This window comes from Nicotiana tabacum, chromosome 13, assembly GCF_000715075.1.
Source record: "Nicotiana tabacum cultivar K326 chromosome 13, ASM71507v2, whole genome shotgun sequence".
In the NCBI taxonomy this organism is placed as follows: domain Eukaryota; kingdom Viridiplantae; phylum Streptophyta; class Magnoliopsida; order Solanales; family Solanaceae; genus Nicotiana; species Nicotiana tabacum.
In genome coordinates, this window is record NC_134092.1 from 105,117,215 (window position 1) to 105,143,323 (window position 26,109).

General features: G+C 37.6%; 1 protein-coding gene across 1 annotated transcript; it reads left to right on the top strand.

The window, feature by feature from the left end:
• Positions 1–23,328: 23,328 nt before the first annotated feature.
• Positions 23,329–23,829, top strand: LOC107828059 (chaperone protein dnaJ 20, chloroplastic-like). Its single transcript, XM_016655307.2, has one exon. The coding sequence runs from the start codon at positions 23,329–23,331 to the stop codon at positions 23,827–23,829; it is 501 nt and encodes a 166-aa protein (XP_016510793.2).
• Positions 23,830–26,109: the final 2,280 nt, after the last annotated feature.

Below are 26,109 nucleotides of genomic sequence, written 5' to 3' on the forward strand. Positions count from 1 at the left end.
TGAGATGCTAAAGTGTAAATTAATAAGTGACGTAGAAGTTAAAAGGATTCACAACATAGATGATGCAACCAAACAGTCATCACAAAGAACATTGTGATTGAAAGAAAAGCCAGGAAACTCGCAGGCATACTTAACTATTTTGGTACTTCGGTATTTTGGTTTGCCGATGTATCGAAAGACCAATACCGAAAATCGAACCGAAGTACCGAACTTTTGAAAAAGTGATACCGAATAACCGAAGAACCGATACCGAACGGTCCGGTTTTTTGGTTTTTCGGTTTTTCGATTTTTCGGATTTTATGCTCACCCCTAACGTAGCATATAGCTTCTGTTCCCGCAAGGTCTGAAGCACAACTCTCAAATGCTACTCGTGCTCCTCCATGCTACGCTAGTAGATCAATATATCATTAATGAAGACAATGATAAAAAAATCAAGATACGGCCTGAACACTCGGTTCATCAAATCTATAAACACCGTCGGGGCGTTAGTCAAGTCGAAGGACATCACCAAAAACTCATAGTGACCATATCTATTCCGGAAGGCCGTCTTCGGAACATTCGAAGCACAAATCTTCAACTGATGATACCCAGATCTCAAGTCGATCTTAGAGAATACCCTGGCACCCTGCAACTGGTCAAACAAATCATCAATACGTGGCAACAAGTACTTGTTCTTAATAGTAACTTTATTCAACTGGCGGTAATGAATGCACATCTGCATAGTTCCATCCTTCTTCTTCACGAACAACACCGGTGCACCCCAAGGCGACACACTCGGTCTGACGAACCCCTTTGCTAGCAAATCTTCAAGTTGTTCCTTCAACTCCTTCGGAGCCATGCGGTATGGTGGAATAGTGATAGGCTGGGTACCTGGAGCCAAATCAATACATAAATCGATATCACGGTCTGGTGGCATGCCTGGGAGATCCGAAGGAAACACATCGGAGAACTCCCGCACCACGGGCACTAAATCAATCATCAGAGTCTCTGCAGCAGTATCTCGAACATAAGCTAGATAAGCCAAACAACCCTTCTCGACCATGTGTCGAGCCTTCAGGAAAGAGATAACCCGACTAGATGCACTGACAGATGAACCCTTTCACTCCAATCTAGGCAACTCTGGCATCACCAAGGTAATAGTCTTGGCATAGCAATCAAGGACAGCATGATATGGAGATAGCCAGTCCATGCCCAGGATGAACTCAAAATCGGTCATATCAAGCAACAGAAGATCTGCTCTAGTCTCATAACCACAGAAAGTCATGATACAAGACCGGTAAATCTGATCCACAACAACAGAATCACCCACTGGCATGGATAGATATAAAGGTGTACCCAAGGACTCGCGAGGAACACCCAGAAAATGAGCAAACAGAGATAAAATATATGAATACGTAGACCATGAATCAAATAGTACTGTAGCATCCCTACCACAGACAGAAATAATACATGTGATCACGGCATCTGAGGCTATGATCGCGTCCAAATGCACACATCTAAATAGGTATGAAATGACCGTTTGCAATTATAGTAACCCAACTAAGAGTCGGGGTCGAATCCACAAGGAGCTACGATGGGAGTTAGGGGTATATATTATAATGCGGGTGATTGAATTATCTTGATTTGCACTTCCACAAAAAGGTTTTGTTATTATTTCTAATGTTACACTAAAGATTGCAGAATAAAGAAAGAAGACTAGGAATAATTATTTTTGAGAATTTTCAAAATGGTAAAAGGCCTAGGGTTGTGACCATTACCTAGGTGTTTGCCTAATGGGTTAAAGACCTTAATGCTGGTTTTGTTGATGGGGGTGTATTATTGCTATCAACTCTCAATTACCCACTCAATACCTCTCGGTCAGAGAGTGGTTTTGCCCAATTTGGCTTTCTCAAGACCAAATGGATATCACGCAAAACAGTTGATAAAAGTTGAAGTCGGGTTATTATTATCTCTAGGTTGAACCCTTTAATTGGGTTAATCAATCTCTCGATTGACCCAATTTCTTGTTAGCCAAGTTTTCCTAGACTAAGTCTCTCTTTCTCAAGAAGAGACTAAGTCAAATAAGCATGAACTAATGTTTATAACCATTAATTTCTCAAATTAAAGTATGAACTAGGCTAAATAATAAATACTCAATCATAAACAAGCACTAAATTAGATACAACCCTAGTGAAAATTTAGCTACTCATACTTGGGTTTGAAGAATATGAAGAAGAAAGACTAATTAAACTCATAATGTAAGCTTAAAATAATAAAATCTATTGTAAAATACACCAAAATATAGTAAACTTTCAAAAGAGGCAAAGAAAAATGGCTACAGTAATTGCTGATGTCAAAACTTAACCTAATTTCATAAAACTCTCCTATTTATACAAGTCTAAAAATCTCAGACAAAAATGCCCTTCGGCAGGTTCTGCAGCCGCACAATTTTATGTGCGGTCCGCAGATTTCTTCATCTTGGCAGGAAGTGGAGTTTTGCGGCCGCATATTTCTGAACTGCGGCCGCGAGGCAATCTTCTGCGGTCAGCACAATTAAGTTTGCGGTTGCAAGTCATCATTATGCGGTCCGTACAATTATGTCTGCGGTAGCAAGATACTTCTTTTGCGGCCGCACAATTCTTTTGCGGCCGCACAATTCTTGTGCGGTCTGCAATTCTCAGAGGCCCGGGACATGGAAATTTGCACACTCTCAGATCTTGGATCCTAGCCCATCTCTTGCAGCCGCACAATTCATGTGCGGTCCACAATTTGCACAAATGTTTGCTGGTTTTTTCTTCCTTATTTTCGGCCGCAGGTGGAATTCTACGGTCGACAATTTCTTCTGCGGCCACAGAATTCCTTATGCGGATCGCACATTGTATGCTTTTGTGCCCTATTGGTGCCTTGTTCTTGGAATACTCCTCTTTGAGTCGGATTTCATCTCGGGAGCCCAACTTCCAGCATTCCTGCAATTTTCTACAATTTCATCAGTTCCAGGAGCATAATTTAATACTTTTAGACTAAAACAAAAGTTAAAAAGCACTAATAAGTAGTCAAAATCCCCACCTATCAACTCCCCCAAACTTAAGTCTTTGCTTGTCCTCAAGCAAACAATTTAGTTCCCACCTCCAAAAGTTAAGGGTCATTTCAGCGAGTCGAAGGTGAGTCATCCGCACATCAGATGGGACCAACAATTACCCACACTACCTATGTATTATCAACAAGGCGGCAAGTTAAACATTTATGCACACATAGCTCTAAAGTGACATTTGAGCATCAAAAGTTAACTTTACTCATCAAGGACTCTTTCTCTATCATGTAGGTCATTATGGATTCTAAACTTTTCCTCCTCTACTCTCCGGTTGCCTGGCTCACTTAAGAAATTTAGCATTCAATCCAAAGATTTATGAAAGATTCACTCATCTCTCCCAAGAGAATGTTACAAGTACCGCTTCAAGTACCATAGGCTTGCCCTTTATGTATATCGCCACTAATATAAGTTCACTCGGCTCGAGATCAAATAAGACTTCTTTCAGGATGTAATAAATGCTTTTGGATTAGGCTGGGATACAATATGGTTGAGTGATTACACCTTCCTTAAGCACTCCATCATTCATTTCTCGGCTCACACTTTGCCAATTCCTTGAGGCACTCTCTTTTACTTGGGGGACTAGAGAGACTTAACATCACTCTTTCTTGATCATTACATTCATATTTCTCCATGTTTGGGATCATTGCCTTTCCATGAGCCACACTCTCCATGAGTCCAACTAAGCGGACTAGTGCGTCCTAAAGTACGTGTGTGGCTATGAATCCCTCCCGGACCTGAGCTGGTCCGATGGGTGCAGCCTGAACTAGGACCTCTTCCTCATGATCAATCTGAGGCTCCACTCCGGGTGCTGCTTCTCGAGCTCTAGGATGAGCTCTGCCTCAGTCTATGCCTCGTCCTCTGCCTCTGGTAGTAGCTTCCACAAGGGGCTCCGGCTTCTATCCGGTTGCTGATGTTATGCGTGTTCTCGCCATCTGCGAGAGAACAAGAATAGAATAGTTCAATCATAAATGATAGAATAAAATTGCACGATAGAGAAAGAAGAAGTGAAATTTTTCCTAAACTTCATAGCCTCTGGAAGATAAGTACAGATGTCTCCGTACCGATCCTTCAGACTCTACTAAGCTTGCTCATGACTCATGAGACCTATACAACCTAGTGCTCTAATACCAACTTATCACGACCCAGAATCCCCACCCTCGGGACCGTAATGGAGCCAAACATTTCATTTGCTAGGCAAGACAATGTTAGCATCTATTAACCATTTTTAACAACTTCCAAATTAAATGAAAATGATAAAACTGAATAGTCTGAAATAAGGTAATAAACTAATAAGTGATGAAATCCAAATACAAATCCCGGAACTGATGTCACGAATACATGAGCGTCTAGAGTACTACAGATAATTGTCTAAAATAAACGTAACTGTTTAAATCAAAATAAACAGCTAAACTAAAGTAGAAGGGGACTTCAGGTTTGCGGACGTCGTTCAGCTATACCTCAAGTCTTCACTGATAGCTACATTCGAGCCAACCTCACTCAGCGCAGCTAGTACCAACTCCAATATCTGCACTAGAAGTGTAGAGTGTAGTATGAGTACAACCGACCCCATATACTCTGTAAGTGCTGAGCCAAACCTCGATGAAGTAGTGATGAGGCTAAGGTGGGTCACTTACAATAACATGTATGCAATAATAATAATAATAATAATAATAATAATAATAATAATAATAATAATAATAATAATAATAATAATAATAATAATAATAATAATAATAATAATAATAACAGAAAAGACAGGAATGAAAGTAAAGTAGTTAATTCATAATAACGAACTCAAAGTCAACTACAAGAGAGTCCAGAATAACAAGTCATGTAAACTTATCTCAAATACCGAGGCAAATCCAACAATCACAAACAATACTTTATACAACTCGTTGCAACACGCAACCCGATCCCACCATATCATCATCTATCAATACCATAATCCTTCCTTATTCCGCCATTTCAATTCATAACCTTTCAAATTTCCGTTGCGGCGTGCAACCCACTTCCCAAACAGTTTCAATCAACAATAGCAATTCAACAATCAAAATTTACAAGAAGTTCTACATTAAGAGAGTAAATGTATGAAGTAATGAAAATAAAATGATAATCAAAGAATCTCGAACAACTCGGATGTCTCAACTTTACCAACTCCGAGATATCTATCCATTTAACAACTCATACAAATGAAACTACATAATTGAAGGCAACAATTATTACAAAACTATAGGATAAGCAAGACATAAGACAACCTAGATATGCAAGAAAAGCAATTAGATACAAGTAACAAATAAGCATGGAATTATGGAAGGGGTGGACAATTTAATACTAGGATCACTAAATGATAAGTAACAATTATGGCATGGAAGTCAAATAAGAATGTAGCAATTAAGGCATGCAACAAGATTGTCACGACCCCAAATTTCCTCCGTAGGGTGTCGTGATGGCACCTAGTCTCTAAGACTAGTTAAGCCTATCAATGTGGAATAATAATAAATAAACTACAATTCAAACAATTTCAACTCCCAAAACCCGGTAGAAATAAATCACAAGCTTCTAAGAATTTATTCTCAATGTCTCTATATGTCAAGGTCTAAATAAAATATAAGGAAGCAACATAGAATGATAGAAGGGGACTCCGGAGTCTGCGGACGCTGGCAGATATACCTCGAAGTCTCCGTGTGCAGGTAACTCAGTGACGTCTAGGCTGGTAAAATGTACCTAGATCTGCACAAAAAGATGTGCAGAAGCGTAGTGTGAGTACACCACAGCGGTACCCAGTAAGTGCCAAGCCTAACCTCGGTAGAGTAGTGACGAGGTCAAGTGAGGCCCTACTGGAATATAATAATGGCATGGTAAAATGTTTATCAATGTAGTAAAATAAAATGATATTGGAAATAAATCAAATAGTATGTCACATTTAATGACACAAAATAATTGCAAATAATATCTCATGGAATCAAAACAGAATTTCCTTCAACTTTATGAAAATCACAACAATTAATCGAAAGCAACTATGGCCATAAATCAATATCAACAAGGGCACTACCGAGGTACCGCCTCGTAGTCCCAAATTATAAATAATTTCACAATATCTCATTTCCTTACATCACCGCGGGAGCCTTCACAATTTATTTAAAGAAAATATTTTTCTCGAAATAGCATCTCGCGTTTTAGCCACCCTTATCACACTGCATGACTTCTAGTAGTCACCCCTACTAGCCACGCGTATCAAGCCACCCTTATCTCACCGCATGCGTTTCAATACCCAGATCTTATACCACCGCATGCATATCAATATCACAATATATCACAATTTGCACCTCAAGTGCCCAATATTCCAATTTTCCACAAAATAAATCAACAACAATATTTTTCAATAATAAAGAGCTCACGACTCATACCAGAATAATCCGAAAAAAAAATCTTACGAAAATATTCAAGAATAAATAATTTAGGAAAATAATATTTCAAATTTTTAATACGTTGCTTCAATATCAAAATTAAAAAATGCCAAATACTTCATATTAATAATATTTAATTTAAAGAAAATCAACCTTCAAATAATACACAGTATAAAAGAAACCAAGTTTCAATTAAACAGGTAAAATAATTAGCAGGAAAAAGGCAAACAAATTTAAAATATATATCACAGATCAATGATGAAGAATATAACAAGATAAAATAATTTAATGAATGCGCAATAATGATCTACACAATTTAAAAATATAATCTTTCACATTTAGCCCGTGTACACACTCGTCACCTTATGTACACGACTTTCAACACATGTTAATAATCACATTAATATCAATTCTAGGGAAAATTTCTCCCACACAAGGTTAGACAAGTTACTTACCTCAACTTGCTCCAATTTAATCAAGTATTATGCTTTTTCCTCAATTTTCCGACTCCGATCGACTCGTATCTAGTAATAATTAATTTAATACAGTCAACAAAAATTATAAAATTAATTCTATAAGAAAATACTACATTTTTCAATAAAAATCCGAAATTAACTCAAAAATGGCACGTAGGGCCCATATCTCGGAATCAGGCGAAAGTTACGAAATATGAACGTCTATTCAACCACGAGTCTAACCATACCAAAATGACTAAATTCCAATAACGATTTGACCCTCAAATCCACAAATCTATCCAAGAGGGTTTTCAAATTTTTCCAACTTAAATCACCAATTAAATGTTAAAAACAGTGATGGATTCGGGTAATCTAACCAAGATTGAGTTAAGAACACTTACCCCAATGTTTTTCCTTGAAGATATATCAAAAATCGCCTCTGCTCAAGCTCCAAGTTTTTAAAAATGGCGAATGGGACGAAGCCCCCTTGATTTTATAACTTACAGATCTGTCGAGGGTGACCTCGATCATGGGGTCCGATCCTGGACCTCGATCATAGGAGTCTGATCATGGGGAGTCCGATTAAAGGGAGTTCGATCATGGACCTCGGTCATGGCCTTCGATCATAGCTTCGATCATGGCGCTCGACCCTGGGGCTCGATCACAGCCATCAATCCTGGCTATCGATCATGGCTTCGATATTTATGGCCTTCGATCACTAGCCTTGGTCATAGCTCTCGATCCTGGGCCTTCGATCAGTGGCCTTCGATCACTGGCCTTCGAGCTTGCCTTCGATCATGGATATCGAGCCTGCCTTCGATCCTCGGCTCGATTTCTGGGGGATCGATTGCACAGCAGAAGAGAATTTGCAGCAGCTTTTGCAGCAGCTGTTTAAGTCTCATTTTTGATCCGTTAACCATTCGAAACTCACCCGAGGCCCTCGGGACCTCAACCCAATACACCAACAAGTCCTAAAACATTATACGAACTTATTTGAAACCTCAAATCACATCAAACAATGCTAAAATCACGAATCACACATAGATTCAAGCTTAATGAACTTTGAAACTTTTAATTTCTACAAACAACACCGGAACCTATCAAATCAAGTCTGATTGACCTCAAATTTTGCTCACAAGTCATAAATGACATAACGGGGTTATAAAAATTTTCAGAATCGGATTTCGACCCCGATATCAAAAAGTCAACCCCTTGGTCAAACTTCCCAAAAATTCAACTTTTGGACTTTTCAAGCCTAATTCTACTACGGACTTCCAAATAAAATTCTGATCACGCTCCTAAGTCTAAAATCACCATACGGAGTTGCTGGAATCATCAAAATTCTATTCCGGGGTCATTTGCACATAATTCGACATCCGGTCACTATTTGAACTTAAACTTTAAACTTTTCGTCAACATTCCATATCTCGGGCTAGGGACCTCGGAATTTGATTTCGGGCGTACGCCCAAGTCCCAGTTCACGATACGGACCTACCGGAACTGTCAAAATACTAATCCGAGCTTGTTTTCTCAAAATGTTGACCAAAGTCAACTCAGTTGTGTTTTAAACATCTAATTCACATTTTAATCCATTTTTCACCTGAAAACTTTCTGGAAAATTTTACGGACTGCACACGCAAGTCGAGTAATAGTAAATAGTGCTTAGATCACATAATTAATCATTAAATTTAAAGATGACATTTGGGTCATCACATTCTCCACCTCTAAAACAAATGTTCGTCCTCGAACGGAGTTAGAAAAAGTACCTGAGCGGGTGAATAAGTGTGGATAACAGCTGCGTATATCATGCTCGACCTCCCAAGTCGCCTCCTCGATCGGATGACCCCTCCACTGAACCTTCACGGAAGCAATGTTCTTTGACCTCAGCTTTCGAACCTGCCTATCTAAAATAGCCACTGGTTCCTCAACATAAGATAGATCCTTGTCCAACTGAACCGAACTGAAGTCTAACACATAAGACGGATCGCCGTGATATTTTTGAAGCATAGAAACATGGAATACCGGATGAACCGCAGAAAGACTAGGTGGTAGTGCAAGTCTGTAAGCCACCTCTCTAACTCTCTCAAGAATCATAAAAGGCCCAATATACCTAGGGCTCAACTTGCCCTTCTTTCCGAACCTCATCACACCCTTCATAGGCGAAACCCGGAGCAATACCCGCTCACCAACCATGAATGCAACATCACGAACCTTCCGATCCGCATAACTCTTCTGTCTAGATTGGGCTGTACGAAGTCGATCTTGAATCAACTTAACCTTTTCCAAGGCATCCTGAACCAAGTCTGTACCCAAAAGTCTAGCCTCGCCTGGTTCGAACCAACCCACTGGAGACCGGCACCGCCTACCATACAAGGCCTCATACGGAGCCATCTGAATGCTTGACTGTTATTGTAAGCAAACTCCGCAAGTGGTAAGAACTGATCCCAAGCACCCCTAAAATCTATCACACATGCACGAAGCATATCCTCCAGTATCTGAATAGTGTGTTCGGACTGCCCGTCCGTCTGAGGGTGAAATGTTGTACTCAACTCTACCCGAGTACCCAACCCACGCTGTACTGCCCTCCAAAATCGTGAGGTAAACTGTGTACCCCGGTCAGAGATGATAGATACTGGTACCCCGTGAAGTCTGACAATCTCGCGAATATATACCTGAGCCAGCTGCTCTGAAGAGTAAGCAGTAATCACAGGAATGAAATGAGCTGATTTGGTCAGCCTATCCACAATCACCCAAACTGTATCAAACTTCCGCTGAGTCCGTTGGAGCCCAACAACGAAATCCATAGTGATTCGCTCCCATTTCCATTCTGGAATCTCTAACTTCTGAAGTAATCCACCCGGTCGCTGATTCTCATATTTCACCTGTTGACAATTTAGACACCGAGATACATACCCCACTATGTCTTTCTTCATCTGCCTCCACCAATAGTGTTATCTCAAGTCCTGATACATCTTTTAGCACCCGGATGAATGGAGTACCGCGAACCGTGAGCCTCCTGGAGAATCAACTCACGCAAGCCATCCATATTAGGCACACATAGCCTGCCCTGCATCCGTAATACATCGTCATCTCCAATAGTGATTTTCTTGGCATCACCGTGCTGAACTGTATCCTTAAGGACAAGAAGATAGGGGTCATCATACTGGCATTCCCTGATACGATCATAAAGAGAAGACTGATAAACCACGCAAGCCAAAACATGACTCGGCTTGAAAACATCCAATCTAACAAACTGGTTGGCCAAGGCCTAAACATCCAAGGCCAAAGGCCTCTCTGCTACCGGTAAATATGCTAAGCTGCCCAAACTCTCCGCCTTACGACTCAAGGCATCGGCCACCACATTGGCCTTCCCAGGATGATTAGAGAATGGTGATATGATAATCCTTAAGCAACTCCAACCACCTCCACTGCCGCAAATTAAGATCCTTCTGTTTAAACAGATGTTGTAGACTCCGGTGATCGGTGTAGATCTCACAATGGACACCGTATAAATAATGCCGCCAAATTTTTAAGGCATGAACAATAGCTGCTAACTCCAGGTCATGTACAGGATAATTCTTCTCATGCACCTTTAACTGTCTGGATGCGTAGGCAATCACCCTACTATCTTGCATCAACACTGCGCCGAGACCAACACGCGACGTGTCACAATACACAGTATAAGATCCTGTACCTGTAGGTAATACCAATACTGGGGCTGTAGTTAAAGATGTCTTGAGATTTTGGAAGCTCTCCTCACATTCCTCGGTCCACCTGAACGGAGCACCCTTCTGGGTCAATTTGGTCATAGATGCAGCAATAGAAGAGAAACCCTTTACATATCGGCGATAATACCCAGCCAAACCAAGGAAACTCCGGATTTACGTAACTGAGGACGGTTCGGACCAACTCTGCACTACTTCAATCTTCTTTGGATCTACCTTGATCCCCTCACACGAAACTATATGACCCAAAAATCCCATTGAATCAAGCCAGAATTCACACTTTAAAAATTTTGCATATAACTTCCTTTCTCTCAAAATCTGAAGCACCGTCCTCATGTGTTGTTCATGATCTTCCAGACTCCGGGAATACACCAGAATGTCGTCAATAAACACAATGACGAAGGAATCAAGATAGGGTTGAAATACACTATTCATTAAGTGCATAAATGCTGCTGGGGCGTTGGTCAGCCCAAAAGACATCACAAGGAACTAGTAATGACTGTACCGAGTCCTGAAAGCAGTCTTCGGAATACCTGGCTCCCGAATCTTTAACTGATGATAGCCTGAACGCAAGTCAATTTTAGAGAATACCCTAGCACCCTGAAGCTGATCAAATAAGTCATCAATACCTGGTAATGGATACCTGTTCTTCACTGTAACCTTGTTCAACTGGCGATAATCAATACACATCTGCATAGAACCATCCTTCTTCTTTACAAATAAGATAGGAGTACCCTACGGTGATACACTAGGCCGAATGAAACCCTTATCAAGCAATTCCTGTAACTGTTCTTTTAATTCTTTCAACTCTGCTGGGGCCATACGGTATGGTGGAATAGAAATGGGCTGAGTACCCGGTAATAAATCAATACCAAAATCAATATCCCTGTCGGGTGGCATATCCGGAAGATCTGTTGAAAATACATCAGGAAAATCCCTTACTACAGGAACTCACTCTACAGTAGGAGTATCAATACTAACATCTCTCACATAGGCCAAATACGCATCACACCCCTTCTCAACCATTCGTTGAGCTTTAAGAAATGAAACAACCCTGCTAGGAACATGATCGAGGTACCTCTCCACTCTAGCTGTGGTAGACCCGGCATAGACAATGTCACCGTCTTGGCGTAACAATCAAGAATAGCATGATAGGGCGACAACTAGTCCATGCCCAAAATAATATCAAAATCTACCATACTGAGCAATAATAAATTAGCTCTGGTCTCAAAACCACTGATAACAATTAAACACGACCGATACACACGGTCCACAATAATGGATTCACCCACGGGTGTAGATACATAAACAGAAGAACTCAAGTAATCACTTGATACGCCCAAATACGGGGCAAAATAAGATGACACATAAGAATAAGTGGAGCCTGGATCAAATAAAATGGATGCATCTCTATGACAGACCGGAATAACACCTATGATAACAGAATCGGATGCAACGACATCTGTTCTAGCAGGAAGGGCATAATATCTGGCCTGGCCTCCCCCTCTAGGGCGACCTCTACCTGTCCGACCTCCACCTCTAGCTAGCTATGCACGTGGAGTGGCAACTGGTGCAGTAATCATGGCCTGAGAAGCCTGAGGACCCTGTGGAATATATGGGCCTGAGAAATTTGTGGAGGTGCACCCCTCCTAAATCTGGGGCAATCTCTCATAATATGACGAGTGTCACCACACTCAAAATAAGCCCTCAGAGGACATGGTTGTTGGGACTGGCTCAGGCCTGATCGACTAGACTGTCCATTGAAAGCACCCCGTACAGGAGGTACAGAAGACACTAGTGGTGCATAATATGGAACCTGAGGTCTGGGAGTAGTCGGAATACCACTGGAAGCTGAAAGTGCTGAATGAATAGGATGACTCACATAACCTCTACCATGACGGGCTGCAACTGGGGCACGAGAATTATTATATGTTCCACAACCTCGGGGTCTCTTAGCTTCCCTTTCTTCCTCCTCCCAAGTCTGCATACCTTCCAATCTTCTAGCAATTGACACCACCTATTGGTATGTGATGTCCATCTCTAGCTCTCGGGCCATACTGTATCTGATATTAGGGTGAAGACCCTCAATAAATCTGCGAACCCGCTCTCGAACAGTAGCAACTAAGGCTGGTGCATGCCTAGCCAAATCACTGAATCAGACCGCATACTCTGACACAGTCATAGAACCCTGGCGCAACTGCTCAAACTCCGCGCGCCATGCATCCCTAAGACTCTGAGGAACATACCCCCTTAAGAACATATCCGAAAATTGAGTCCAAGTGAGTGAAGATGCCTCAGCGGGACTATCCAACTCATATGCCCGCCACCACTGGTAGGCTGCTCCTTTAAACTGGAATGCAGTGAAAGAAACCCTACTAGAATCCACAATACCCATAGTACGAAGGATACGGTGACATTCCTCCAGAAAACCCTGAGCATCCTCTACAGTTAAACCGCTGAAAGTGGGAGGGTGGTACTTCTTATACCTCTCGAGCCTGAGCTGCTCCCTCTCTAAAACTGTTGTCCTAATATCAGGCCGAACTGGGACAACTGGTTGCACTGGTATAACCTCTGGGGCATGGTCAACTTGGGCACGTGGCTCTGGAGTATGGGCGGCTGGAGTCTGCGCTCCTCCCCCAACCTGAGATGTGGCAGGATCAAGTGGAATTAATCCTGCCTGAGCTAAAGTGCCAAACATGCTCAAAAATTGGGCAAGAGTCTCCTGAAGTGCAGGAGTAGTAACAAGCGTCTCAGGTGCCTGCTCTCCTACTGGAGCTATTGGTGGCTCTGGTGCAGCAGTTCGTGTAGGTGCTCTGGCTGCACCACATGGTCTTCCTCGGCCTCTGCCCCGACCTCGGCCTCTTGCGGCTCCAACATGGGGCGCATGTGTTTGATCATCAGATCCAGTCATGCATGTCCTCACCATCTGTGAGAGAATAGAAAGACAATTGTTTAAAATTTTGAAGTCAACAAATACGCACGATAAGGAATCAAAGAAGTGAATATTTCCTAATAGTTCCATAGCCTCTCGAAGATAAGTACAGACGTCTCCGTACCGATCCGCAAGACTCTACTAAACCTGCTTGTGACTCATAACACCTATGAACCTAGTGCTCTGATACCAACTTGTCACGACCCCAAATTCCCTCCGTAGGGTGTCATGATGGCATTTAGTCTCTAAGACTAGGTAAGCTTATAAATGCGGAATAATAATAAATAAACTACAATTCAAACAATTTGAACTCCCAAAACCCGGTAGAAATAAATCACAAAACCCGGTAGAAATACAATTCAACATAGAATGATAGAAGGGGATTCCGGAGTCTGCGGACGCTGGCAGATATACCTCGAAGTCCCCGTGCGCAGGTAACTCACTGACGTCTAGGCTGGTAAAATATACCTGGATCTGTACAAAAAGATGTGCAGAAGCATAGTATGAGTACACCACAGCGGTACCCAGTAAGTGTCAAGCCTAACCTCGGTAGAGTAGTGACGAGGTCAGGTGAGGCCCTACTGGAATATAATAATGGCATGGTAAAATATTTATCAATGTAGTAAAATAAAATAACATTAGAAATGAATCAAATAGTATGTCACATTTAATGACACCAAATAATTGCAAATAATATCTCGTGGAATCAAAACAGAATTTCCTTCAACTTTATGAAAATCACAACAATTAATCGAAAGCAACTATGGCCATAAATCAATATCAACAAGGGGCACTACCGAGGTACCGCCTCGTAGTCCCAAATTATAAATAATTTCACAATATCTCATTTCCTTATATCACCGCAGGAGCCTTCACAATTTATTAAAAGAAAATATTTTTTCCGAAACAGCATCCCGCGTTTTAGCCGCCCTTATCACACCGCATGACTTCTAGTAGTCACCCCTACTAGCCACCCTTATCTCACCGCATGCATTTCAATACCCAGACCTTATACCACCGCATGCATATCAATATCACAATATATTATAATTTGCACCTCAAGTGCCCAATATTTCAATTTTCCACAAACAAAATCAACAACAATATTTTTCAATAATAAAGAGCTCACGGCTCATACCAGAATAATCCAAAAAAAAAATCTTACAAAAATATTCAAGAATAAATAATTCAGGAAAATAATATTTCAAATTTTTAATACGTTGCTTCAATATCAAAATTAAAAAATGTCAAATACTTCATATTAATAATCTTTAATTTAAAAAAATCAACCTTCAAATAATGCACAGTATAAAAGAAACCAAATTTTAATTAAACAGGTAAAACAATTAGCAGAAAAAAGGCAAACAAATTTAAAATATATATCACAGATCAATGATGAAGAATATAACAAGATAAAATAATTTAATGAATGCGCAACAATGATCTACACAATTTAAAAATATAATCTTTTATATTTTGCCCGTGTACACGACTTTCAACACATTTCAATAATCACATTAATATCAATTCTAGGAAAAATTTCCCGCACAAGGTTAGACAAGTCACTTACCTCGACTTGCTCTAATTTAATCAAGTATTATGCTTTTTTCTTGATCTTTCGACACCGATCGACTCGTATCTAGTCATAATTAATTCGATACAGTCAACAAAAATTATAGAATTAATTCTATAAGAAAATACAATATTTTTCAATAAAAATCCGAAATTAACTCAAAAATGGCCCGTGAGGCCCATGTCTCGGAATTCGGCGAAAGTTACGAAATATGAACGCTCATTCAACCACGAGTCTAACCATACCAAAATGACTAAATTCCAATAACGATTCGACCCTCAAATCCACAAATCTATCCAAGAGGGTTTTCAAATTTTTTCAACTTAAATCACCAATTAAATGTTAAAAACAGTGATGGATTCGGGTAATCTAACTAAGATTGAGTTAAGAACACTTACCCCAATATTTTTCCTTGAAGATATAACAAAAATTGCCTCTGCTCAAGCTCCAAGTTGTTAAAAATGGCGAATGGGACGAAGCCCCCTTGATTTTATAACTTACAGATCTGTCGAGGGTGACCTCGATCATGGGGTCCGATCCTGGACCTCGATTATAGGAGTCCGATCATGGGGAGTCCGATTAAGGGGAGTCCGATCATGGACCTCGGTCATGGCCTTCGATCATAGCTTTGATCATGGCCCTCGACCCTGGGACTCGATCACAGCCATCAATCCTGGCTATCGATCATGGCTTCGATCTTTATGGCCTTCGATCACTAGCCTTGGTCATAGCCCTCGATCCTGGGCCTTCGATCAGTGGCCTTCGATCACTGGCCTTCGAGCTTACCTTCGATCATGGATCTCGAGCCTACCTTCGATCCTCGGCTCGATTTCTGGGGGACCGATTGCACAATAAAAGAGAATTTGCAGCAGCTGTTTAAGTCCCATTTTTGATCTGTTAACCATCCGAAACTGACCCGAGACCCTCGAGACCTCAACCCAATACACCAACAAGTCCTAAAACATTATAAGAACTTATTTGAAACCTACAATCACATCAAACAATGCTAAAATCACGAATCACACATAGATTCAAGCATAATGAACTTTGAAACTTTCAATTTCTACAAACAACACCGGAACCTATCAAATCAAGTTCGATTGACCTCAAATTTTGCACGCAAGTCATAAATGACATACGGGGCTATAAAAATTTTCAGAATCGGATTTCGACCCCGATATCAAAAAGTCAACCCTTCGGTCAAACTTCCCAAAAATTCAACTTTCGGCATTTCAAGCCTAATTCTACTACGGACTTCCAAATAAAATTCTGATCACGCTCCTAAGTCTAAAATCACCATACGGAGCTGTTGGAATCATCAAAATTCTATTCCGGTGTCATTTGCACATAATTCGACATCCGGTCACTATTTGAACTAAAACTTTAAACTTTTCGTCAACATTCCATATCTCGGGCTAGGGACCTCGAAATTTGATTCTAGGCATACGCCCAAGTCCCAATTCACGATACGGACCTACCGGAATTGTCAAAACACTGATCTGAGTTCGTTTGCTCAAAATATTGACCAAAGTCAACTCAATTATGTTTTAAACATCTAATTCACATTTTAATCCATTTTTCACGTGAAAACTTTCCGGGAAATTTTACGGACTGCACAAGCAAGTCGAGTAATGGTAAATAGTGCTTAGATCACATAATTAATTATTAAATGTAAAGATGACATTTGGGTCATCACAAAGATATACTATGAAGTAACGAAAACATAGAAGCAAGCAACACAACGCTGCATATGCTCTCGTCACCTCGCATATATGTCGTTTCACACGAAATCCACATAACATGTAGTTCAAGGGTTCCTAATTCCTCATATCAAGGTTAGACCCAAGACTTACCTCACTCGCAACTCAAGCAATCAATCAACCACGACCTTGCCTTTTGAACAAGCCTCCGAACTAACCAAATCTAGCAAATTATTGACCAAATGATTCAAAACAAGCTTTAGAATCTACCCACAAATGAAAGAGGTTCAATTTAGATCATTTTTGAAAAAGTCAACCCCGTGCCCGCTTGGTCAAAATTGAGATTCGGAACAAAATGCGATTACCCATTCACCCCCAAGCCCGGTTATATAATTTATTTCGAAATCCGACCCTAATTCGAGGTCTAAATCTCAACTTTATAAAAAATCCCTAATTCTACCCAAATCTTTAATTTCTACCATGAAAAATCCTATATTTGATATTAAAATCTCATGAAATGCAATGGGTAATTGAAACGAAATGGATTAAATTCACTTACCAATGAATTTAGAAAGAAAAAACGTTTGGAAAATCATCTCTAGGGTGTTGAAGGTTGAGAAATTGTAAGAAATGAGCTAAGTCCCATTTTTTTCCTATTTTACCCAGCTACGGATGTCGCAATTGCGATGTCTTGTTCGCCATTGCGAACATCACAAATGCGAATCTTGTCTCAGAGCCATAGAAGTCGCAAATGCGAGCTTCCAGCCTTTACAAATGCGACCACGCACTTCGCAAATGCGAAGCAGACAACAGTTGTCAGTGATCGCAATTGCGACCACTTCTTTCGCAATTGCGAAGGTCCATAGTCCGCAAATGCAAACAAATTCTCGCAAATGCTAGGTTCACCAATCCCAGCCCATGCTTGTAAATGCAAACCATTATTCACAAAATCGAGGCTCGTAATTGCGAGCTAGACCTCGCAAATGCGAGATCTGCAGACCACACCAGCAATCAGAGAAATCATCAGCTATCTCCAAAGTCCAAAATCAATATGTAGCCTATCCGAAACTCACTCGAGCTCCTTCGGCCCCAAACCAAATATGCACACAAATGTAATAACATCATACGAACTTGGTGGCACAATCAAATCATCAAAATAACATCTAAATCTACGAATAAATCCTCAAAACGGATGAACTTTCAAAGTGAAACTCAAGAACACTAGAATCACATTTAAGCGTCCGAATCATGTCAAATGAATTCAGAATTGAACCAAATTTTGCAGACAAGTTCCAAATAGTAATACGAAACTATTCCAAGTTTTAACATCAAAATCCGAATCTGTTAGCTAAGAAGTCAACTTACGGTCAAACTTAGTAATTTCCAACTTTCAAAAATGCTAGGCAAAATGAGTCAAAACAAGTTAGGGACTTTCGAATTAAATTCTGGGCATACGTCCAAGTCCCAAATCACGATACGGACCCACAAAGACCATCAAAATACTGATCTGGGTCCACTTACACAAAAAAATATTGAGTGTAGTCAACTTAAGTCATTTTAAGACAAATTTTCATATTTTTCTTCAGTTTTTCACATAAAGACTTTCCGGAATGACACACGGACTGCGCACGTAAATTGCTAAATAGTGCTAATCGAGGTCTCAAATCACGAAAATAGAGGCTAAACTTCAAAATAAACTATCGGGTCATCACATAAACCAACATTATCAAGATGAACTGTCTTGATTTCATAATCTAAAAATTATGCTCTTAATTGAGAAAATCAATTTCAAATGCCAAACTGCAGGTTGACAATAAACGCACATGTAAACATCTCATATATGCATCTATAAGTGGTTTACATGATAGGTGAATGGGCCTATATTCACGTTTTATATATTCTATAATTCAGGGGTCTTAGTCCCAACTTTAGCTAGTATAATCAATTTATTATAAGAACAAGCACAAGATAATTCTTGAAGAATATTTTAGTTCTTCGATATATGCTTATCTGAATTCTCAAATAACTCATTTAAAATTGGCAAATAAAAACTTCAAGTTTATCATGGTATGTGCTATCTCTTAGTAAACTTCTGGTTTACTATGGCATAAACTTTTGTATTAGTAAACTTTTGATTTACTGGGGCTAATTTTATATCAATAAATTTCTGATTTACTGTAGCTACTTTTACCTCAGTAAAACTTCTGATTTACTATGACTGCTTTTGCATTACTAAACTACCGATTTACTATGATAAATGATGTAGTACAAATTGAACAATAAGGCATGTAACTTCTCACATACATATTATTTTACCCCCTATGATTTTGAAAACATGAAGATTTTCAATCTTCCAATCATTTGTAGTCTCAATATGATAGCCATTTGTATTAGTAAACTTCGGGTTTACTACTACATATGTTTTGACCAATCATATAATATGAATGACATATTTGTATATAAGCTCTTCGAGAGCCTTCATTTATTATCCACACTCTAATATTATCTGGACACTACTGGTGTCATGTGTCTTCTAGATAAATAATTAGTTCTTTAGGAGTTTTTGATATATTTTGTACTATCAAATATTGCTCAGACACTTATGGTATCATGAGAGAAAATCATAATCAAATGAATAATATAAAGACAATTCTAAATTTGTAAATTCAGAAATTAAGAATTTCAGTATTTTTGCCACCAACTTTGTGACAAATATCTCCTTCAGGGAGAAACGCAATTAACATCTAAATATTTTATATCAAAACGGCAACCACATAGTCATTACATCCTTTAGGGAAAGATACATGAGTTGTTATTTTCTTCGGGATAGTTAATAACAACTAACCATAATATATTAATGTGGTTATAATAAAAAGTTTTCTACAAGAATCCTTTTGCCTTAGAATAAATAAATTTCAAAGATGTTTGACGTACAACAAGTACGTGCGGCAATAATTTCTATGCCACAAAAATAATATTTATATCCTTTATTATTCTATTTCTTCAGGATGTGAGTTGTGATACTTCTTCATTCACTCTAGGGAATGTCGTTCAAAAATAACTTTGAATAGCTCATTATTTTGTTTAAGCACAGAAAGACACTGCTTCAAAATATTTTCCTACTTCAGGAGGAAATTTCAATTGTTTTACTACTTCAGGAGCAAATTTGAAATACAAAATATTGAATATATATTCTCTCAATCATATTACTTCTTCTAGAGGTGAATTGTAATATATTTACATCAAGAGCACATTCACATTACGAGTTTTATTAATATTGTCACATTCACTTCAGGGAATAGACTAATATTTATCAAAAGTTCTCATCCTTTAGGGAATGGAACATAATTATTGGAACGTGAATTAATCACACCAAATTGTGTGATGGCTTAGAACCTCTTTTAAGATAATGCTACTTCAGGAGCAAATTGAGGCATGCATGTAATATAGAGAATAATTCATTACCTTATCTTCAATTATAACCGTAGAAAAGCTTAAATTACTACTTCTGGTAGTCATATGCATATATCACTTCTGGTAGTTAACAAATTTAGTTATGAAATATAGTCACTTTTGGTGGTCGTACTCTGATAGAGTTCAAATGAATCATAAAATTAAATCATAACGAGATTTAAAAAATATTGTCATTGCCGGTGGTTAAATATTTCATGCAAAACTCTGCTGGAGTTAGAAACCAAAGAAAAGATTGTGTTAAATATTACATATACGAGTCATTGAGAACTAACCTTCCTGCAGAATATTGGCAACATGCTTTTGATGACTTTGGTGCCAAAATATTTTGTGAAAATGAGATTGAAGTGCTATAAGTCATGTTCCTTATCGCGATGTACAATATTAAAATTTTTACGATTAACAACAAAGTACCCAAGTAGTTGCTTGAAAGGTTAACTAATATAATTGTAAAATTAAACCTTCTCCCAATAAAGGACTTCATGGGCAGAGAGTACCGACCAGTAGCTTTGAAATATCATGTCATTTAAACAGAAAAACAACCTATGTATCTCTTGCTCTCAAGATGCATTAGAAAAGGGATATCGTGCCTTCGAATTACTTCATATTCCTCAAATGGAAAAGTTAAATTCAAAGTAAGTAATCAAGAGAGTAGAGTCTCATGCTGATAACGTGTTTTAAAATAAATAAAGTAAATAAACTGAACACAAGTATTGAGAGACATTGATATATTATTCAACTTCAAACTGATGTACATAATGAACTGAAAACTCTTCTATTTATAGAAGAAAAGAAGTAGCTGCGAAACTTTTCAGGAAGCAGCTGCGAGGCTTTTCTTGAGCTGCTTGTAAGCTGTCTGCATGAGTTGCTCGCAACATGCCTGTTTAATAAGAAGTTGATACAAGTCATTTCATTGAGTTGCTTGCAACCTGCATGCATCAGCTGCTTGTAGATAAATTTTAATAGAGTACTAAATGAAGTGAAAAAGATTATCTATATCGGAGTAATAAATGGACATCCACGATATAATACATGTCTCGTGGGGCCCCTTTCCAAAACACCACAAAACAGATGCTACTATGATCTTTTAATGGTTGGTTTTTGTGTCGCAACATAGTCTGAATTTATTATGTACATTAGATGTGTTAAGGTCAAGCTAGCGTATTAATGCCGCCCTATCTTTTGCTTTGACCGATCACCTTTACTTGAATTCAATTCCTTTTTCTTTACAATTATTATCATTGGAACGGCAACCAATAATTTCCAACAGATTCGTTATTTCCTTTCTCAAACAATAGTTATTTCTCAAAAACAAGAAATAAATGAGTTAGAGAGTTTTGAAAGTCCTAGCTCATTCAAATACGGGAAGAAAAGGAAATCCATTTTTTGTTTATTTTAAGTCTTTCTTTTAGCACTTTTGAGTACATTATAGTCACACATTAGTTTAAATACTAAATCTTCATATATAAATTATTTACACAATAAATTCATTCCACATAGCCAAGTTCCAAAAAGTGCCATGCAAATCGAAGAAGGTATTTAACTGAGGTAAAATCGCTCTTTTATGAAAACATAACGATCTTAGTATATAGGGAAAAAACCCAAAAATGACCTTGTGGTATTAGAAATGGATCAATTATAACCTCCATTTAAATTTGAGTCCAAAAATGACCCTACCGTTATAGAATGGGTCTAATAATGCCCTTGTGTTATTCGAAATAGATCAATTATAACCCTCGTTTAAATTTGGGCTCACCAATGACCCTGCCATTAAAGAATGGGTCTAATACTGTTATTTCTCTCAGTTAGTAATGATTAGGGGTGTAAAATGGATATTTAAAAACCGACAGAACCGTGCCGAATTAATTTTTTGGTTTCTTTTAATAAAACCGTAGGTTTTAATATAAATCTATAATCGTACCGATAATTAGAGTAGATTTTTTATTTTATAAAAATAAACCAAAAAAATATCGAACCGTACCGAATAAATTTACATGTGAAACTTATATTTATATATTAAGTTTAAAAATAATAATGTATTAAAATTTATACATTATTTATATTAATATATTATTATTTACAAATATAAATATTAGACTCATTCTTTAATGACATGGCCATTAGTGGGCTCAAATTTTAAACTTATTCAACTCATTCTTTATAAATATTAGACCCATTATTATTTTTAAACTTAATATATAAATATCGAACCGTACCGAATAAATTTACATGTGAAACATATATTTATACTGGGTCTAATAATAGGTCCGATATATTTACATGTGAAACATATATTCACATATAAATTTATTCGTAAATTTATTCGGTATGGTTCGAATATATTTACATGTGAAACATATATTCACATATAAATTTATTCGGTACGGTTCGATATTTTTTCGGGTTATTTTTATAAAATAAAAAACTTACTCTAATTATCGGTACGGTTATAGATTTATATAAAAACCTACGGTTTTATTAAAAGAAACCTAAAAATTGATTCGACACGGTTCTGTCGGTTTTTAAATATCCATTTTACACCCCTAAGCATTACTAACTGAGAGAAATAGTAGTATTAGACCCATTCTTTAATGACAGGATCAATGGTGGGCTCAAATTTAAACGAGGGTTATAATTGATCCATTTCGAATAACACAAGGGCATTATTAGACCCATTCTATAACGGTAGGGTCATTTTTGGATTTAAGTTTAAACGGAGGTTATAATTGATCCATTTCAAATACTACAAGATGATTTTTGGGCATATATAAACGAAGAGGAAACCAACATCAGCAAAAAGACGACAACTTTATGCCAAATTGCCATTCAACGACCAACTAATCACAAAACCGCGTTTTACACAAGAAATCTTTACTTTTTGGTTAAGAAATCAATAGGTCAGACAAATTAAATCATGCTTTAAGTTAAACACCCTCACAACATATGTGGTTCAACTATTTCATTTCTTGCAAACATTCCACAAAAATTCATGACAATGGAGATTTCCTTGAAGATGAACAATACTTATAAGGTGGAAAATATATTTCCAATATTGTTCAATATTCCAAAAGCTGGAAAAAACAAATGGAAAGTTAGTCATCAACTGAAAATAAAAGCGAGTATGCAGACAACTGAAAATACCAATAATTTCTATGAAGTTCTTTCTCTTTGCTCTGAGAATGTAGGGATTAATGAGATAAAGAAGGCTTATAGATGTATGGCTCTTCAGTATCATCCTGATGTTTGCAATCACTCAAATAAAAAAGAGTCCATGAGACGATTTATTGAATTGCAAAAGGCATATGAGACTCTTTCTGATCCAATTTTACGAGAAAATTATGATTATCAACTAAGGTTGAGGGATTATTCTAAAGGAACATTTGGAAGGAAATCTAGTGAAAATGGTAGAGTTGTTCTTAAGGATGTGTGGGAAAGGCAGCTCAGTGGATTGAGAAGAAAATCCTTCAGTAGGATGGAGAAAAAGAGAAGCAACTAAATTCGAAAAAGTCTTGCATGATATCAATTACCATGTTTTTGTGTTTTTTTTCATATTTCTTTTTGTTGGTATTTCTTCCAATTTGATTAATTCCTGATAAAATTCTTTTCCTATGCTCTTATTTCTTTTAAACAAATAGGATCATCATCAGGAGGTTATTCTTTTTTATATGTTGTTGTCTTTTAAGAGTTACTTGCAATGTAATATTGAAATGAGTGAATATTCTTGAGATTTATATTTAAGTGAATCTTTTTTTTTTAGCTCCTTTGTTGTAAATATTACCAAATGTATTTTAGATCATAACCCAACAATAGAAAATGAATTTCTAAATTGGAAAAAGACTTATCTTGGATAGTGACTCTAGACTAGCTCCCAAGAAAATATAGAGTGGTATATGTTGTTTGAAATCTAATAAAGCGCTCTTTGTTTGTTGTTGTTGTTAATTTTGATAAACTGAAGGGTGTTGTATTGTTCTTTCCAAGATTTTGCTAGCTCTTCGATTTGTACTCTCTGCTTTCTTTTCTTCTTTTTGTGCCTAAACTTTAAAGTTTAAAGAGTTGATGGTAGGCAATATTCACACACTTTTGGTAACTTTTAGTATAGCAGTCTCCCACTGTTGACAGTTCTAAAAACAAATTTGAAGCAACAATGGGCCTAAAGCCCATCTGTCAAACAAGAGTCCATGGCTAATCAGCCCTTTCATAATCCGGCCCATTAAGTCTTGATTAGATTTGTCGAAGGCTAGATACCCAATGAATTGATGGCTAATTGTTGGGGATATTTATACAAAGCCGGTTAGATTTAGTGTTTATTTTCCATAGTCAGTATACGTAGATTATACACTGGATATATATATATGTACACACACATACATACATCTGCCAGCTATTTTTAGTTTAATCAGTTGATTGCGCGGCTATTTAAATTAATTCTTCAATTAGTTTTTCCTAATGGGACTAAAGCTCATTTGTCTAACAAGTCACGAAATTGCATTGTTTGCCCCCCCTCCCCCCTCCCCCCCCCCCAAAAAAAAAAAGGGGATTGGTCTTTAAATATTATTCTCGTATTTTACTTTATTACGAAAATAGATTTCTTCTTCACCAAGAACACCATAGTTCTTCAATATTGAAAGCTTAAAATTCTTGTTTAGGGATGAAAACTGAAAGTTAATGATTGATTGTTATTAAAATTATTTGAATGTTGATAATTTATACTTAATTTTTTTAGTCCAAACACTGATTTAGTGATCTGCTTTAAAAATGTAAAAACTTCATTATTGGTCCTCAGAAAGTATTGAAGAAGACAAAGTGCGTCTTCTTAATTTGATATTATTTGACTAAATTGGTGATTAAGAATTATTTGTATTAGCATTTGGAGGGTTTATTTCAAATTTGAGATCAATTAGAGCATATTTGGAGCGGTCTTATCGAAATTGCAATTGAACACTTTATTGAACAACACAGATAAATTATGCCAATCGGTTGACTTTGATAAATAATTTAATAGATAAGTCGATTGTAGATAACATAAAATTATACTAATCCAGTAGAGTTTGGTGAACAATTGAACATGCACAAATTCATGCCAATTGGTAGAGCTTGTGAATAATTTAACAAATAGGTCGAATGTAGATAATACAAAGTCATGCCAATATGATAGAGTTTGGTGAATAATTGAACAATCACAAAGTCATGCCAACCTATTGTGTGATAATTGTTAGTGATAATTAACAATATAAGTAGAATAAATAATAGCATAAAATCTATCAATCCGGTAGAGAAATCAGTGACAAGCAATAAGTATGTATGGGGTCGGATATCATTTTTTTAAAAGAAAAACAGAAACAATATTAAAAGACCAACCCCTTTATAGGGTCATTTCTTTAGAGGAATTTTCAGAAACCACTATTGTTTAGTGGCTATTAACTTCCTATAGCTACAATATATATATAATTACTTCCTATAGCTACTATTTACTTGTTACGCGATTGTATTTGATGTATTCGCGCTACTGTATTCATGAATACAATAGCGAAATTCGCATAAAAAATAGGGGAGTCCAGCTGTGCGGCTGTATTCGTGCCATTGTATTCATGAATACAGTAGCGGAATTCACCTAAAAAAATAGGGGAGGTCCAGATGTTTAATCATGGAAAGAGGATCAATTAGCGTGTATCACTCCTAATTTAACTCAACAAAATCAATTCTACATAGATTTCGCTGGTACTATGATGTATTCTATATATTCACACGACTGTATTTAAATACAATGAGGTAATCA